Source organism: Pseudopodoces humilis, chromosome 1 (assembly GCF_049639895.1).
Source record: "Pseudopodoces humilis isolate 2021_Gansu_Grassland_sample_001 chromosome 1, ASM4963989v1, whole genome shotgun sequence".
Lineage (NCBI taxonomy): Eukaryota > Metazoa > Chordata > Aves > Passeriformes > Paridae > Pseudopodoces > Pseudopodoces humilis.
The window spans coordinates 33,418,358-33,436,894 of record NC_142200.1 but is presented as its reverse complement, the minus strand read 5'-3'; the positions used below and the strand labels follow the sequence as shown (position 1 = coordinate 33,436,894).

General features: G+C 36.1%; 1 protein-coding gene across 4 annotated transcripts in view; it reads left to right on the top strand.

Annotated features, from left to right (window-relative positions):
• The window catches only part of PREX2 (phosphatidylinositol-3,4,5-trisphosphate dependent Rac exchange factor 2), a 169,624-nt gene that overhangs the window by 75,000 nt on the left and 76,087 nt on the right, over nt 1-18,537 (top strand). For 3 of the 4 annotated variants that reach the window (XM_014255924.2, XM_005517107.3, XM_088052908.1), the window contains exons 12-22: nt 1,144-1,247; nt 2,560-2,609; nt 3,139-3,214; nt 4,012-4,084; nt 5,198-5,340; nt 5,493-5,585; nt 6,818-6,966; nt 11,531-11,616; nt 13,825-13,961; nt 17,074-17,191; nt 18,043-18,227. In XM_014255924.2, the coding sequence (XP_014111399.1) occupies nt 1,144-1,247; nt 2,560-2,609; nt 3,139-3,214; nt 4,012-4,084; nt 5,198-5,340; nt 5,493-5,585; nt 6,818-6,966; nt 11,531-11,616; nt 13,825-13,961; nt 17,074-17,191; nt 18,043-18,227 (1,214 nt within the window). The remainder of the gene's footprint in view (nt 1-1,143; nt 1,248-2,559; nt 2,610-3,138; nt 3,215-4,011; nt 4,085-5,197; nt 5,341-5,492; nt 5,586-6,817; nt 6,967-11,530; nt 11,617-13,824; nt 13,962-17,073; nt 17,192-18,042; nt 18,228-18,537) is intronic. The other variant, XM_014255930.2, reaches the window with a different exon arrangement.

Sequence of the window (18,537 nt, the reverse complement as noted above, 5' to 3'; positions counted from 1 at the left end):
CACATGACACTGGTGAAACCACTTAATATATGAAGTTCAGATTTTATATCTGTGGATCAGATGCTGTGTGGAAATACTGAGGAGCTTGAAGTGGCATGAAAAATGACAGACAGAAGGCACCTCACTAGACGAGGTTTATGATGCCTAACAAAATTTTTGGAAGAGGATTATGTATGATGACTTAATCACTTGCTGTAGGAAGGCATGCACAGAATTACCTAACTCTGTCAGATGTGTTACTCTGATAAATGAAGACATTACAGCGCCTCCTTTATCAGTTGATGACATGTAAATTGACTTTCAAAATTAAAGCTTACAACTGCAAGCAAAGCTGTAATTAATAAAGTAGTTATCTTAGGATGGAGATGATGCCTAAGCCTGTCCTCAACCATCAAATGGATCAGCTCTTTTTCAGATAGATTTGCAGCATAACAATTTCCAGGAGAACCTTTGTATCCTATGACATGACTTGTTCTGACAAAACTCTTGAAGTTGTGAGGTTAGTTGCTGGAATCTTGTGAAACTTTGGAAGTCCACCTGTTAAGACCCTTTTTTCCAGGTCTTTTGGGAACTAGATTATCAGCATCTTTGTAATAATTGCCAGTCTCTTGCACTTAGTATGTTTAAGTGGCTGTATATAGAGGAAGATGTTCCTCTCTTTGCTCCCACTGCAAGACTGGTCAAATGTCTTGTGAAGTGTTTGTATATTTACTGAATCATCTGAGATTGGCCTCATAAGCATAAGGACAGAAAATAATGTGGATGAATAATATGAACAGTTGCAAAATAAGTCTTATTTGGCTATTTACTTGATAAGCTTTGCAAAAGGACTGAAGACTAAAAAGATTTGAGTGCCTAATTTTTCATGCTGTCCCCTGCCTGTCTTCCCTATTCTTTGCCCTGTGACTTGAAATTGTTTATTTTCTTCTGAACTACTTAAATGATGTAAGAAATACTGTCACCAATGGCATGAAGGATCTTAGGACAGTGATCTAATTTGACTTCCTGGCCTCCCTCTTTGAAATCTAACTGTTGCTGTGTTTAGGTCTCTTAATAGAAGAAATGATGCTGACCTTCTCTCTGGTTTCCTCAAAAGGCCATCTAACAATGCCTGTTTTTTTGTTTGTTTTTTTTTAAATTTAGTTACAGATAAGCACCAATTCAAACCTGAACACATGCTGTACAGATTCCGATATGATGATGGAACATACTATCCCAGAAATGAGATGCAGGATGTGATCTCCAAGGTACAGAATAAAATAGTTGCTATTATTAGGAAGAACACATCAGAAACTGAGATTTTGCTTGAAAAGTAACATAAGATTTGCTGGGATTAACAACATCCCCTGACAGTTGCCACCCTATATTTATGTGAATCAAATTCAGTTTTCCATTTGTAAGCTTTTGGTTAGTTTTTACACATTTTAAATACAAAATGACAGTTTACTATTATGTAGTTAGAGTTGCTATTCAGTGGTTTCATATGCAGGATGCATTGCTTATGTTTCTGGGTGATCCTGAAGCTGAGATTCAGTCTATTGTATTTTTCAGTCCCTTCTCATAAATATAAAGATATATGTAGGAAACTGCCTTCAAATTTCTCTAAAATCTGAGTGTCCTTTATTAGAGCCCTAACAAGGCAGTAAACCTATAGTCACATAGATGTTTAAACCATCTATGTTACTGACAACAATAAAAAGATTGACCAAAGTTGCCTTTAAACTCATTAATATTCAAATTTTTCTTGATTTGGAGTCAGTAGAAAATGTCTGCATTTGGGTATTACACTGCAGTGGAATTTATTTTTTGCTGCAGTATAATTTAATTTTTGCTCCACTTGTTAATGTAAAGTCTGTCTAGAGGAATCAGCAATACTGAACTCCCAGGCAGAGCAAAGTATCTAATTTGACACAACTTTTAGTCATTATACTTGCATATTGTAAACATAATTGCTTTTTGATAGTTTCATAAGTAATACTAATGTGTTTTTCTTTTTTAAAATACAATTTCCTGATGGTAGTTTCTTAAACTACTCGAGATGTATAATTTATTTGTTTTTAATAGAAAACATTTCTAATCTTTGAATCTTTTTTGCATTTTTAAAATTGATTAGTTATAATTCTAATTTGTAAGCAAAGTATTGATGCATATAATGAAATGCAGTAATTTTTACTTTAATTACTTAGTTGTGTGTAGAATAGCAACCACTGTTTGGGACAACCTTAATGCATGGAAACATTGATTTATTTTTTGTGTGCTTTTCTTTCTTGGTATTTCAAACTTTCAGAATTTTTTAATGCTACCTTAAGGCTAATCTGTTTTGTATGTATCTCAGTAAGCTTAGGTTAGATTGGAAATGTTTTCATTCTCAAAATTTATTCATCAATATTGTTATTGGGAAACATTGTTTTGGCAGATGAAAATACATAGAAATTTGAACAGACATTTTTACTATGTATATGAAATCCACTGACAGCATACAGGCTTCCTTACATTGTCCCAGCCTCTTGTCTGTGATGTGAATGTGTGGTTAACTCAGCACCGCCTTCTCTTTAACAGGGTGTACGACTGTACTGTCGTCTTCACAGTCTCTTTACCCCAGTAATTAGGTGAGTCCAATTGGGAAATCCTGAGGGAGTCATTTGGAAGAAGTGCATGGAAGAAGTTGTGTTTTAATGTAGGAACCTAACTCATCCTTTCAAGATTAGTCTTTTGAGAGTAATCAGATAAGATTGAAATGCTATCAAGACAAAAAAAATAACTGAACCACTAAATGGCTGCCAACTCTGTTCAATATAACTTTTTAAATGTACTTCTAGGTCCTGATGGATATGCTTATGTGCTTACTGTATATATTAGTGCACTCCTTTACTAACACACCATTATCTCTTTCGAAGAGTCCCTGCTGTAGCAACACACCTGCCTTTATACTTCAGTGACAATATCACCCAAATAAGATGTGATCAGCCTCCTCCTTTCTGTCTACAAGACTTAATTTGCTATATTTTCCTCCAGAGAAAATTTCTCAATCATTATTAAGTGCTTAATTCATGCTTACACTATAAACTACAAGTATTTTCTTCTCTCTTCCTATCCTTTGTTTGATTTTTAAAAATTGTTTTGTGTTATTTCGAACAGGGATAAAGACTATCACTTGAGAACTTACAAATCTGTGGTAATGGCTAACAAATTCATAGATTGGTTGATTGCCCAGGCAAGTAGACACCTTTGGATTTATGTATGTTTTGTATTTAAATTCTGATTTGAAAGCTAGAGATATATCAAGAACAACATACAGAGACTTTGTGTGGGGGTTATTAGAACAGTGTGTGTAAGTGTAATCCTCTTAAACTAGTAAAGTAATAGAAATCAGCTTTCATCAGCTATGCTTTTCATCCCTGTTGTGCTTAACTTCCTTATTTGAAATTTAATTGAAATGTTTTGATGACACTTAGCTTTGTGATTCAGCATATAACACTGTCCTTGGCTTAAAATGAAATGAAATGAGAAACTCTAAATTACTAACTAGATGAGCAAAAGTCAATACCAATTTGCTGCCATCAATTCTGCTTCATTTTAAATAAACAAGAAAAAACAACATGGTATCCTGTTCACTCTGCCAACATGCACTAGTTCCATAAAATAAAAGTTTAAAACTTCCATGCTTATAGATTGTTTTATGTTCAATTTTATGGAGAATGCAGTCTTACTGAAGTATTTTCCTATTTATTTGTAATATAGTGTTAGAGTAGTTATTTGTAATAGAGTGTTATGACATATAAAGGTTCCTTCAAACCCAAACTACTCTGACTATGATAAACATGTATATACTGCTGTTTTGTATATGTATATATTTTCCTTAAATGTATACATTTTGTATATATGTACAAATGTAGAGGTGGTGAATGTAATCTACAGCAATTGCCATCCCTGTGAGATTATGCCATTGTGCACAGTTTCCATGTTGCTAATGTGTTAAAATATGTTTAAAAATATACTGTGTTTTAACAGGGGGATTGCCGGACAAGGGAGGAAGCCATGATATTTGGTGTAGCTCTTTGTGATAATGGGTTTATGCACCATGGTAAGTAAACACATTCTGTATAAGCTTACTTGTATGTTTACTTATGCTTACTTTCTGTTTAATGTTATCTGCACAGTTGGAAGGAAATGCAGGGGCTGATAAAGATATTACAGAACAGATGGAACATCCTTCTATTGTATCACTAAAGAGATTGATGCTACAATCTTCAAGGAGAAAATATCTATTGTATACTCTGAAAATCATATCCAATTTTATAGCACATGCTGTGGAGTTGATCCACTGAAGGATTTAGTGGGGGCAGTTTCATTAATCACTTTGCAAGAAATGTCTTAAGAAAGTAATGTATGTTGGCACCAATGAGACAATAAAAAATAATGTACGAAAGAAATGTGAGATTTTGGGGGTAATTAATGAAGTATGGAAGAGCACGACTTCAAAAAAGCGAACTGGTAAAAATGGGAGAAAATAGATCGGAGAAAAAGGAGAAAATCATAAGGACAGCAAAGAACAAAGAAGGGAGAGGAGACCAGAGTCTGCAGCATCAAAATTAAGGTGAACAAGAATCCATCAGAGGGAAGATTTCAGTGAAAGGATTGCAGTAGTAAGTCATTTACTGAAATGAAAAGAGGAAGAATTTTTTTTTTTTTATATCAGATTGTTTAGACAAGGGGCTGAGAACATACTCTCCAGTATTGTTCATTCTTTTTCCTTTGACTTTTGAACACACAAACTGCATCCATTGGCTGTTCTGCTTGCTTCCACATCCCAGCAAACCTGTTTCTAATTCTAAACCATCTGGAGAGTGCCAGAACTTAGTGGTGAGCATCTTCAGCAGCTACCCAGAACTTTTAAAAATCATATTTTAAAATCCCTTTTAGGAAGAAACCTTATTTGTGGTATTTTCACTGAAACTATTTCAGGCTAATATATCTTTCTCACCTTGGTGGAATCCAGATGTTGGAGTTGAAAAAATGAGCTTAGGGATACCTATCCCCCTCTAATGAATCCAAATAACAATTTTTGTATGCTAAAAGATTTTCCTAGATTCACACACACAAGAGTAGTTTGCTAGCATTCAGTATGTGTATGCATGTTCAGTATTTTATGGTTCATGAAAGACATGATATTCAAATGTGGATTTCTGTTATACAGTGTTAGAGAAAAGTGAATTTAAAGATGAACCACTGCTGTTCCGTTTTTATGCGGATGAAGAAATGGAAGGATCAAATATGAAGCATAGACTCATGAAGCATGATCTGAAAGTAGTGGAAAATGTCATAGCCAAGTCATTACTGGTGAGTGAAACACCATCATTGCATGCCTTGATGAGTAAAACAATTGGTCATAGTGACAATATATTAGGACAGTTTACTGTTATTTAATGAAGGCAGACTTCAGTTCTTATGAAAGCCTTTCTGAACAATATTTAAAAACATTTATTTTACAGATTAAATCTAATGAAGGAACATATGGTTTTGGTTTAGAAGATAAAAATAAGGTGCCAATTATTAAAGTGGTGGAGAAAGGATCAAATGCTGAGGTATCTAATATTATAAATTATCTTCCCTGTCTTATTTACTTGATCACAGGTGTATGTTTTGTACATAATTTAGGAAAGTCTATAGTAGAAGGTGACAGTGAACACTTACCAAGAAAGCTGTGCCTGTGTATCTTTTTATCTTTTTTGTTGTTTTTGTTTTGTTTCTTTTCTTTTTCATTTTTTGTTTTGTGTTAAATATTGTTTTGACCATTGTCTTACACTTATTTTCTGCTCAGCTAAATTGTCATATGGAGTGATGACATAAATGTTGTAATTTTATTTTTATGCATTTTATAATATTCCAGCAATGACATTAATCATAATTGAAATAAACATTATTGATACAATATGAAATTTGTATAGAGCTAGTCTGTGAGTTGCATTTGATATATTTCACAGTAAGGATGTAAGCTTTAGATAAAATCTGGAATTTGAGAATCTCAGTGAATAAATTACCTGTTTGGTAGCATTGCTTTAGATTCTCTTTTGGTTAATTAATATTCTACTGAGCAGCATGTAAAGATGAAGTACGAAGCTCTTTCATGAGAGAAAAAACTTTGACTTAGATTTCAAGGCTTTCTAAATCTCATGGTGGAGTACAAATTTAAATTATAAATAGACACAGCAAATCAATAATATAATTCAGCCACAGAGCTAAATAGGGTTGTTTTTAGCAGTCAGGTTTTGCCATATTCTCAGATGACACTAGAGCTTTGCCCATACCCTGAGCCACTCCTTGTACTCCTGCAGTTCAGCTGTTATGATGCTTTTCTTGTTAGTCCAAAGTCTAAAAACCCTTTTGTTTTGGAACTTACCAAATATTCACTTAAATATGAATCGGGTCTTTGTTTATGAAAAGAAGCTTTAGTTCCTTTGGAAAATGGTGGATGAAAAATTAAGTACTGTCATAAAATAAATGGCTCAATCAAAGCTGTTGCATTAATTACTAAAAAAATTAACTTATATTGTAATACTGTCACAAAATCTTCATTAAGACTAGGTCTTGTATTTAGCTCTCTTCGGAATGAGTATTTACCCTTCACATGAATTTAACCAGTTTTAGAAGCATTTTGTGGTGTAAGTCCCTTATGCGTGGTATGTGAAGGAGTCATAAAGAATGTGAAGAAAATGTGAATGTCATTTTTTCTATTGGGGTTGCATGACAGCAGAAGAAAACAAAATGTTAGTGACTATAAAATGCAAACATATACACAACTGTTGTTATTTTCTAGATGGCAGGCTTGGAAGTTGGGAAGAAAATCTTTGCCATTAACGGTGACCTGGTTTTTTTGCGACCCTTCAGTGAAGTGGATTGCTTCCTGAAAGCCTGTTTAAACAGCAGAAAGCCCCTGCGGGTTCTTGTGAGCACTAAACCTCGGGAGTAAGTTATCATTCCTTTGGAAAATTTTACAAACAACAATTGAAGTGAATTTTAAGACCAGTGGAACTGGGTTTTTAAATTCTGTATCTGATCTGACTTTGCACAGTCAAGCAATTTGATTTGCCTTGATTTTGTTTTATCCTATCCTATTGTGAGTCAGCAAAAGAATCACATGAGTACTTTAGATCTTCAGCTCTGCTGCTTTGAATGCATGCAGGTACTGCAAGTTTAAATGCAGTTTTGTTGACTATGTGGACAGTTTTGACTGCTTATCTCTCGTTGTGTGTATTAAACAAATTCCTGTGTCTGGGGATTAGTTGCTGGTTTGGCACTGTCAGACTCTGTGGTCTCATGGATCCCTTCAGCTTGTGTGTTGGTTGTGTAAACAGCAGGAGGAAATAAACTACTCCTCATCTTTATGTAGCTGATGATGTTATGTATTCCATTTCTGTACACAGTTTTGACCATTCCTACCTAAACATAAGTTTTGTTATGTAAAATAAATACAAAGCGAGGCCTAATAGGTGGGTTCAGTAAATATGTAAATGAGCATATTAGTAAAGTTAATGCAGTTTTTGCTTGGTTATACATAAGAAATAAGAAGGAGACCAAGAAAAACTCATCAGGAGTAATTTTTTATTCAAAATTTCCAGAAAAAAGAGGTGCCATCCTCTATTACCATACAGTATATGGAGTGCCTCACTCAGAAATGGCTCTGGTTAAGTGGTAGATTGAAGATCTATTTCTCCTCTTAATAAGCAAATGTGTCTTGAGAAGTAAAATGGCACCCAGAACAGGACAAAGAGCAAAGAAATAAATAAGGCATAATGATGCTTATCTGGACTGATACTCCAACACCTGCTCCCACTCCCAAACAAACAAAAATAATTAAAAAATCCCCCAGACCACAGGATTGTAGAAAGAGTAAAAGGCATATCTTGGTCTTTCTTTAATGGAAATCTTGGTTTAATTTCTGACTCAACTTGTGGGTGAATTTCAAGGTTGAGAGAGATGATCTAGTGAATGCAGAGTTCACAGGAGTCAAATTTGTTTCTCCGTGTTCCCTGTTTTTTGTCAGCAGCTGCTGCTAGCACACACAGAATAGTTCTCTCCTGAGTTCTTAGCCTAAACTGCCAGTGATGGTCTTTCATAGTTCATTAGCATTTTCTCAAAGCAGTTTCAGCATGCAATCATATAGATGGTATCAATTGTTAATATATGAGTACATTAACTGATGTTATACTTACAAAATATTTCAAGTGAAAAATTATAATTATATATTAATATATATTTTAAAAAAATACAGACTTCAATGAGGTTTGGATTTCACCTCTGACAATAATCATCTCCAAATGCCTAACATAATGTATACTAGAAAAAAAAAAAAAAGACAAGAAATGATGCAATTCTATTATTCAAGGCTGCCTGTAAATCAAGTTTGCTACATTCCAAATGTATTTTAAAATCACTTTTCTGCATCAATTTGAATTTGTTTTCTTTTGCAATGTGAAATGGAGCTTGGGGCAAAAATCTCTGAAATAATAGCAGAGCTGGCTCTGGATGGAAAGGCTGCAAAGTTAAATCAGTGCACTGTTATGCATGACCTAACTAGCTCTGATAAGGACTAATGCAGCTGTGTTGCTTTTTGTATGTTAATACAAAGTATACTAGCTTACTTTGGGTGAGATCAGGGCTTAATTTTAAGGAATAGATGTGAATTTTGATTCTCAGAATTGTGTTTTTGTTGGTTAGGTTTGTTGGAGGTTTATTCCTCTTGTTCTTAGACCAAGCAGGAGTGCAGTACAATGCGCTTACAAGTCATACAAACAGCAAAGGATGATTCTTCCTTTACAAAACTCAGTACTTTCTGTAGCTGCTCAGAAAAACTGCAACAAAACGTTATTTCATGAGAACTCAGCAAGGAGAGGTGCAGGTTGCTGGGCGTGCCCGATGCCTCTTTGCAAGGCTGGGATGACAAAGAGCTATTTTGCAGAAAATGTGCAATGATTGAGGAGCTGTGTTGCAGGTGGAGCTACAGGAAGAACTCAATTGGCTATGCAGTGTTTGAGTGAACAAACAAAAGAGAGGTCAATTATTTTCAGCAACACTACAGTCTCAGACTCCCAGGAGTCCATTGAACCTCCACTGTGGATGGACTCAGAACCGTGCAGGGTAATTAGTCAAAGGACTGTTAGCCAAGGGTCTGTTAAAGTTGAAGGCTGGAGGCACATCATAGCATGTACCAGCAAGGTTCCTCTTTCTCTGAATTTGACAAGTAGGACTGGCACCTTTCACAAGAGGTATGAGACTCTGGATCCAGAAGGCCAAACACTGATGAGGTGAGGGAAGATCTGTCTGGAATGGTGGGGACTCCTGAAACAACCACCACCTTCACCCTGTGTCAAGACCTCTGTAAACAGGAAAAGAAGGGGAGTTGTGACAGGAGATTCCCTTCTAAGGGGAATGGAGGGTCCAATCTGCAGACCTGACCCAACTCACATGGAAGTCTGCTGTCTCCCAGGGGCTTGGATAAGGGACATTACTAGAAAATTCTCCAGTCTAGTAAGGCCCTCTGATTACTCTCTGCTATTCATTGTTCAAACTGTGATGAAATAAAACAGGGAAGTCTGAAGGCAATCAAAAAAAGACTTCAGTGTCCTGGAATGATTGATAGAAGGATCAGAAGCACAGTAGTTGATTTCATTGATTCTTCCAGTAACAAGGAATAATATCTATAGGATTAGGCAGATCCATCAGGTCAATGCATGGCTCCAAGGTTGGTGTCAGCAGAAAAAATTTGGGGTTTGTTGACCATGGGACGATCTACTCAACACCTTGCCTACTAACATCTGATGGTATTCATAATTTCAGAGTGAAAATGTCTTTGCAGTTGTTAGGGAGTGCTGGTCACTTTTCAAACATCACCTCCTAAGGTCACAGGAGCAGGTAATTCCCAAACTGAGAAGTCAACCAGGTGAGGCAGAAGGCTGGCTTGGTTGAACAGGAATATTCTCTGGAAATAAAGCTAAAAAGGAGGTTGTATGCCCAATGGAAGCAAGGTCAGCCTAATAGAAGAAAAGTCAAGTGACATGGGAAGAATACAGAAATGCTGCTCACTACTGCTAGGAGAAAATTCCTGTGGCCAAAGGTCAAGTGGAGTTGAAGCTGGCTGGAAATGTGGAGGACAATAAAAAGAGTTTTTTCAAGTATATTAATGGCAGTAGGTAATGTAAAAATAACACTGACCTGTTACAGGATGAGGATGGTTACCTCATGTATGGGGACAGGGACAATGCAGAGGTATTTAATTTATTCTTCACCTTCATCTTTGACATGAGTGGTGAACCCAAGGGGTCTTAGAGCCCTGAGCTGGAAGACCATGACTGCAAGAATGATCAACTCCCAGCCAACCCTGAAACTGCTTGAGATCTGATGCCTCAGCTGGATCACTACAAATCTATGGTGCCTGAGGTGGTTTATCCAAGAATCCTCTAGGAACTGGCTGATGTCATTGTAAAACCTCTCTTAATGATTTTGAGTTGTCTTGGGAATCTGAAGGGGTCCCAGCTGACTGGAAGCTGGCAAACATCACAGTTTTCAAGAAGGGTAAGAAAGAAGACCTGAGAAACTACAGGCCTGTCAGTCCCACTTCTGTGCCGGGTAAAGTTATGGAGAAGGTTCTTCTGGGAGCTATTGAAATACACCTGAGAGACAACCCAGTCATTGGTCACAGCCAGCATGGCTTCATGAGAACAAAGTCCTGCTTATCAAACAAAATTGCACTTTATGCCTGGGTAATGCATTGCAGCCTGCCACTTCCTCAGGAGCAGAAAAGGAGGGGCAGACACTGATCTCTTTGTGGTGACCAGTGACAGAATGCGAGGGAAAGGCCTGTAATTCTGTCAGGGGAGATTTAAGTTGGATATTACAGAAATGTTCTTCACCCAGGGGGTGGTTAGGTACTGGAAGAAGCTCCCCAGAGAAGTGGTCACAGCAGTAGCCTGAGAGAGTTCAAGAAATGTTTGGACAGTGTGCTTGGGCACATGGTGTGACTCTTGGGGTGTCTGTGAAGGCCAGAAGTTGGACTTTGATGATCCCTGTGGGCACCTTCCAAGTCAGCACATTCAGTGATTCTTTTATATTGTAATATGGATCTGGCCTCTGCAGTCTTCTGCAGCTTGTCTGATCAGACCTGCTGTAATCTCTGATCCCCAGGCTCTGTCCTCTTGGCTGAGACACACTGCCTGCCTTCCCAGCACTTTCAGTGCTGCTGTACTATTGCAACTTACCCAAATATCAGTCCTCCTGGGAGGAATTCTAAAGCTATGGTGGTGTTTTGATTATAATCAGCATATTAAGTTTTGCCTGTGAAACAGATTGTTTGTGCTGTTTCAGCTTGCTCTTATTTCTGATCTTGGTGGTGCACAGTATCTGGAATGCTGCAAAATGTGAGAACTGATTTGAATAAAAGTGTGGAGTTTTACACCCTTGTAACCCATATGCTGCTGGACAACAAAATGATACCTTTTGCTACATTCATTTTAAATCTTTGCTTTTGTATCAGGACAGTGAAGATTCCTGACTCTGCAGATGGACTTGGATTCCAAATCCGGGGTTTTGGCCCATCTGTTGTCCATGCTGTTGGGAGAGGTAAGCCATAAGAGCTATCAATGGTACTGGTAAATATACACTTAATATCTAAATGACTTGGTTGAGATAAGTCAAAATTAGGTCCAGTAATCCATCTTAGATTTTTATTTTTCCAAGAGTAATGAACAATATTAAATAAACTCAAATAGAATTGTTTTGTACACTTATACTCTGTAAGCTTTGGATACATCTTCAAACTCTTTTTTTCAAATGTAGGAAATAGTTAGGAAGGTTAGGAAAGCTAAATAGGAAAGTTAAGTTAAAACTGTGCATTCTTTACAGATTAAGGAGTAGCTGAAGGATGCAATATCACTTTGTCCAGTGAAAGGCTGTTGGGAACCTGTGTGTTAATTTGTTAGGTGGCTGTGTGGTTCTGCATTGTTCTGAAAATGTTTTACAAAAAAATGTGCTTTTTACAAATCTTTTCAAGAGTGTTAGTGGCTTTTTATTAGTAATCACAGATGTTTCATGTAAATACTGTTTTGGGATGTGATTTTCAGATGCTTGCTATCCTAACTCAATGTTTTTGAGCAGTGCACTTGTGCTAAAAGAAGATGAAGCATTATTTCTTGCTGTCTTGTGTTGTTTATGGTAGAGCAAACTAACTGTATTTTCGGTTGTTGTGTCTCTTTTCCCCCTCCTGCCTTTGCAACTGAGGAATTAAAAGTGAACTGATCTGCAAAACATCCAGATTTGAACAGAGTTCGATGACTTTTTTTTCTAGGCTGTGGTGCCAGAAATTGGATTTTCAAAAGAAAGCCTAATAAACTACAGACTTAGTAGCTGATGTGATAATTATTTCTGCACCTGGATCTCAATTCAACTGCCTATCATTATTCATTAAGCACATGCTTTATTCCGATTAGCCTCAACAATATGCAAGTTCTTGCTTGCATGGTTTGCTAAACCTGGAAGATTTTAACCATGTGCTGAATTGGGACTTCGGGGTTTTCTGAAGAGAGATTTGGGATGGTTTTTTTTTTATCTTTTTAATAAGATCATTTATATGTTTATTTTAACGTCTTTTTTTGCAGGGAGGGGAGATTGTGATAACTGGTAATAGTTTAATTTCCGATGACTTTCTTTTATATTAGATTTTAAATGCAGTTTTAATCTAATAGTGATAATTCCTAAAACGAGGGAAGCTAATGTATATTCTGTAAGTTATTTCCTTGTCAAATATGCTCAGCTGACAAGCCATGAAGTCATGACAAGCTTTCTACTTGTCAGCAGTGCAAATTCAGTCTAGCCTTTTCTTTCATGGCTTCTGCACCCCAGTCTGGCAGTCTCTAGGCAATAGATTTTTACTTCCTTGGCATCTCTGTGGCAGTATCAAGAGACATTAGGAGGCAAATGTTCAGATAGCTGGAACTAAGGTTGTACTCCAGCAGGCTGTTTTTCAGGAGTGAGTTTGAATTGCCCTGAAAAGACCTGGAGACAGCTGCTATTTTTGTAGTGCCTATTCAGTCACTAGATTTTCCCAACGTGATTATTCCATTATGAAAATAAGTCACTGGACCAAATATTTTATGTTGCTTAAAGAGAATGTTTTGTTTTGGTGTCATGTCGTCCCACCCCTGTCCCACCCTCTGTTAATTTAATTTGAGATATTCTACTTAATTATCATTGAGATTTTGATTTGAAGCTGTAACTCCCTCTGCTATAATTTTGTTCATAGGGAAGATGAAAATGCGAACAATATCTTTGGAAATGTCTTTGGAATTTAGGTGTTTCACGTAATGATTAACATGATACTCTAGTATGCTCCTATATTTCTTTATGTATTGCCTGAAACCTTCTGTTTTGTGTGCAAAATTGAAACACCTGAATTAAATCAGAAGTTCATAAGCTTGGGCCATATAAAAGTAGGCTAAGTTGTAATTAGTGACTTGCAAGCTAGAGGCATTTTATCCTTTTAAACTCCTTTTCTTAGAGGTGAATTTTCTACATTTTCATATTGCTAGTCAATGTTGTTTTATAAAGCAGCCTTTAGAAAATAATCTGGTCTCTTTTATGGAAACATCTGCTGGCAAACTCCATTTTCTTGTCATCCAGCTGCTCTACAGAAGTGCTCTGTGGTCAGGGGAAGTATGTAAGGATCAGTCAGATCACGGTCTGATTTTAAAAAAAGAGTTTTTTTGGACTGTAATCTTGAAAGAAGATGTTTAGAAAAAGAAGTCTGCTAGCTATGTGCGTTTTTATTAATAGGAACAGTGGCAGCTGCGGCGGGTCTCCACCCCGGCCAGTGCATAATCAAAGTGAATGGAATTAATGTCAGCAAAGAGACCCATGCAAGTGTTATTGCTCATGTCACAGCCTGCAGGAAGTACAGGAGGCCAATGCAGGTATGTCTCATTTGGTGTCCTTGCACATTTTCTTCTAAGTTTTACTTTTTGGTCAAAATAAACAGTGTGGTGTTTATCTCTGTGCACATATCTGTTGTGTTTGAGTGGGGTGAGAGGAAAGAGGTGGTGAATAAAACCTGAAGAGAAGCCAGTTGAAATATAGAAGCTGAAGATTGCTCAATGGTGATGTTCAAGATCTGCTTAGTTTCTGCACTAATATCATAGCTAATTTTTATATGGTGTTTTTAAAGGACAATTTCAAGTATTTCTGCAGTCCTTTGCAGAAAGAATCCTGAGGTATATTCTCATCTTGATGGAGAGGGAATCACACAGCTCGCTGCCTGCTCAGCAGCAGGAGAATGAAATGCATAAAACCGATCTTCTGGAATTTTGTTACACTTCAGTACACAGAGAGCAGAGTGCATATATTTCACCCATAAAATTCAGAGCTCCCATTGCATTCCAAACTTGAAAATATGCATATAATCAAAGACTCAAAATTTCCTTTTTTTACATGCATGCAAATTTTGTTATCTTTGTCGTGTTAGCTGAGGAGAAAATCTCAGGCTTCCAAGACAGAAATTTATGAAGAAAAACAAAGCAAACTGGATTCTATAATGTAATTTTCCAATTCTCTGCAAATTTTTCATAAACTATGAAGCAATACTATTAATTAACTTCACAAACTCTTCAAGTATGTATTTACTGAGAAGAAAAATCCAATTAAAATCAATAGTTGAATCCTTCTCCCAACACTTATCACATAGTTATAAATATTACATAGTTAGAACTGGATCATATAAATCCAGTCTTTATGAAAATGTTCTTGGGATGTTTGTGTTTAAATGGTAATACAGAATTGGAATTGTTACATGGCATATCGAGATCAAGCTCACCTATACTTTAAAGGAAGATGCACTCTAGTAAAAAGAAAACGTCCTGTTCACTAATAGCAAAACTGGCTGGAATAAAAGATAAATTAAATTCATTATAGCAGTTTTGTTCTTGTTGTATAACTCTAGACTTCCTATGGTTACTAGTGGCATTCAAAGATGGTTGATTAATGTTGGCTGGTGTGAATGCCTTGACATTAAAAAATTACTTTGGGTTTTTTAATCGCTTGTATAATTTGAAGTTTTTTCTTATACATAGTTTTTATTTCAGTTTTAAAAAGCAGATGATCATAATTCAGTAAATGACAGATAACTGAAGTTCCTCAGACAGACAAGAGAAACTTCATTTAGTATGCAATATTGTCAAAAACTATGGGAGAATTGTCTAGACTAAAGTAAATTGTAGTATTCTTACTGGTGCAAGGACAGCTAAAATTTAATTTCCTATTCAGAACTTTGGAGGTTTTTTTATTATTATTATTTGGAAAATGACTGGATTTTTCCTATCTTGTAAGTATAGTGCATACAGCCTATCATTTAATTACCAGGAATGTTGCAGTCTCTCCTGTGGTTCCCAATTGCATAATTGGAACGGAATCTTTTTCTGTTTCTTATATCTTCCACTTCTCAGGGTAAAAAGTCTTCCTAATTGCGTGGAGCATGAAGCTTCATTTCAGATTCTTTCAGTCAGTAATTGTATAATTTCTGTTGGACAGTGTTTATATTCTATCTTGTCTGAATAAAGAAAATTGAGACCAGATTTTACTTCTTGGCATTACAATTTCTTTGCAGTGACACTAATCATGATGTGACAGATTTATGTTAGTTTGTTCTCCTGTAATGATTTTGAGGAATATTGCTCCAAGTCGTATTGCATTAGATTGGTTGTTAACTTTTGGAAAAGGGACTTCCAGTTTAAGTAGTTAGTACTTCCTATTAGAGATTGGCATGGCTGTCTCAATGCTGCCAAACAAGTCTTTAAAGAATCCATAACTAAGCATCAAACTTTGTGGTGAATCTGCAGAGAAATGTGGGTTTCAGAAGCTTTCCTGTTGATTCAGATTCTGTACAGGTGTCTTCCAACAATCAACAGAGAGCTCTGAAAGTTAAGCTTTCTTTCTTATTAAAATATTTCATGCCATTGAGTGAAAAGCAAGGCATAGATGAATCTAGAAAACCTGGAGAAACTGTACATAGTGGGTAAAGACAGAAGCTGAATGTTGTATTGTAGCAAATGATAACGAGATATATTTGGCACTTTGCGTGAAGTTTTTAACATTCAGCCTAAATATCAACAATTTCTTACATGATCTTTGAATTCTTCCATGAACTTCTTTCTGAATTCAGATTTGTCATAATCATGACATCATGCCATTTATTCTGCTGTAGCTGCTGGAGGAGGAGTGATTAACTGACTGTCAGGCTTGTTTTGAAGTGTAAGGGCGAAAGAGTAATCTGGGGATGCCATGATAGGACCTTCCACAAGGGAATGATGGATGTGTGGCTGAGTTACAGACTGGGTAGAACAAGATGTGAGGCATACATGTGGCTTCTCCCAAGGCTGTGTGACCCATGTAAGCCACCATTCCTGTGCTCATGTGTCACTCAACCACAGAAGATGGTGGACATTTGGAGCCTGTAGTTCTTTTCAAGGGGTGCAGGGGGGTGCTGACCTGTGGGGAAAAAAAAAAAAAACACCTCACATTTATAACTACACTAGTAAAGTATTTGTAGTAAAGGCAAATTTAAGTGATGAAAGCTGTAGAATAGGTTCTTTGTGCCAGTGACACGTGGGTGATGGATTAACTGGACATTCTCTGACTTTGGTTGATATTCCATAATATTTGGCACCAGATTTGTGGATGCACAGCAGATTCAGCAAAGCAAAAATGGGTTCTTTTTTTTCCCTACATGATTTATTGGGGAAAAATGTTTTTCAATCTGCAATTTGATTTGAAATGTCTAAGTTATTTTTGCCAGAGACATGAAAATGATGGATGCCATGCTGTCACAGATTTTGTACTGTCTCATGACAATATATGCTGAAATAAAAAAAAACTTGCCAAATTTCTTTGGATGGTTTTATACAATGCTAAAATTCTCTGGATTGTTTTGTTTTGTTTTGTTTTTTTAACTTAGACCTTTAAAATAGTGAAATAGCTGCCATCAGTTGCACTTGAAAAGCTTTTTTTAGCTGTCTATTTTTTGTTGTCTTCTAGCAAGATTCTATACAGTGGGTTTACAACAGCATTGAAAGTGCACAGGAAGATCTTCAGAAAACAAACACCAAACCCTCTGGAGATGATGGAGGTGATGCCTTTGACTGTAAAGTTGAAGGTATGTGATGCTTGTTTGCTTTTGTTGTTGCTGAGAATGCTATTATAATACAAGGAAAATGTAGGCAGTGGGTTTGTTTGCAGAGAGGAAATTTTGAGCGGATCATAAGATTTGTTTTACATAAAGATTTGCTTTCTTCTGTATTCAAAACATATATATTTAACATGCTAGTCTTTGAAAACTACTATGTTTCCCATTTAGAGAAAATACTTCTGTGAACACTTTGGGGAAAATCTGTTTATTTTCATTTGTTACAAACATAAACCTAGGCATTACCTGATATATTTTCACCACTAGAAATCATTCATGGCAAACTAGATATATTAGTCATTACTGCATGGGAAATAAAAAAAACAAACAACTACTGTCCTTCGGATTATTTTCAGGCAATTAATGTTTAGATAAAACTGCATTGATCTGCAACTTGTAATTAAAGAGACAGTTAACACGTGAACTGTATTTATGTTCTCTTCATAAATGCAGTTATTGTGGTTTCATTTCTGAATGTTGACAGTTTTCATAGTGATTTTCTTCTACTTTATTTAGAAATTCTCAGTTTCCCCTTTTTTGGGGTCTTTCTTAATGTCTCTGGATTATAAATTAAATGGAATCAGCCATGTTCAGTAACTGTTTGTAAAGAAAGAGTACTGCCTGTTTTGCAGTCCAGTATTTTAACATCTATAAATCTACTGGTGCTCTGATTTTTATATTGTTCAGCTAGGTTTTTTAATGACTGTTTTTAAATAGAAGGATCAGAACATACCTCTTTCTAGAATGTTTGCCTATGTCCTTTATAGTTCATTTAATGGCCAGGACTTGTCAACTGATTTGTGTTACTTTATTTATTCTAGAGGTAATTGACAAATTTAACACTATGGCAATAATTGATGGGAAGAAAGATCATGTGAGTCTGACTGTTGACAATGTTCATCTGGAGTATGGAGTGGTTTATGAGTATGACAGCACAGCGGGAATAAAGTGCCATGTCTTGGAAAAAATGATTGAACCAAAGGGATTTTTCAGTTTGACTGCAAAGGTACGAAGCATTCTTTGTATGTTAATGCTTATTGTGTTTAATACCAACGGAGAAACTTGTGTCCTTTTTTACTCTTATGATTATATATCTTTCATTGATACCTTATAATTGGTATACCTTTATCTCTCTGATTGTTTTGGAGGACGATTGAGTGCTTAGGAGGAAAAATGAGTTATGTTTTCATTATAAATTGAGCCTTTAAATCTAACAAAAAGTTAGAAGATCTTCAAAGTCTTCCATTCCTCCTGCCCCTCTTCCTTATTTCTTAATTATCAAATAAAACTTGAAAGAAAGTCAAAGATCCACTGAA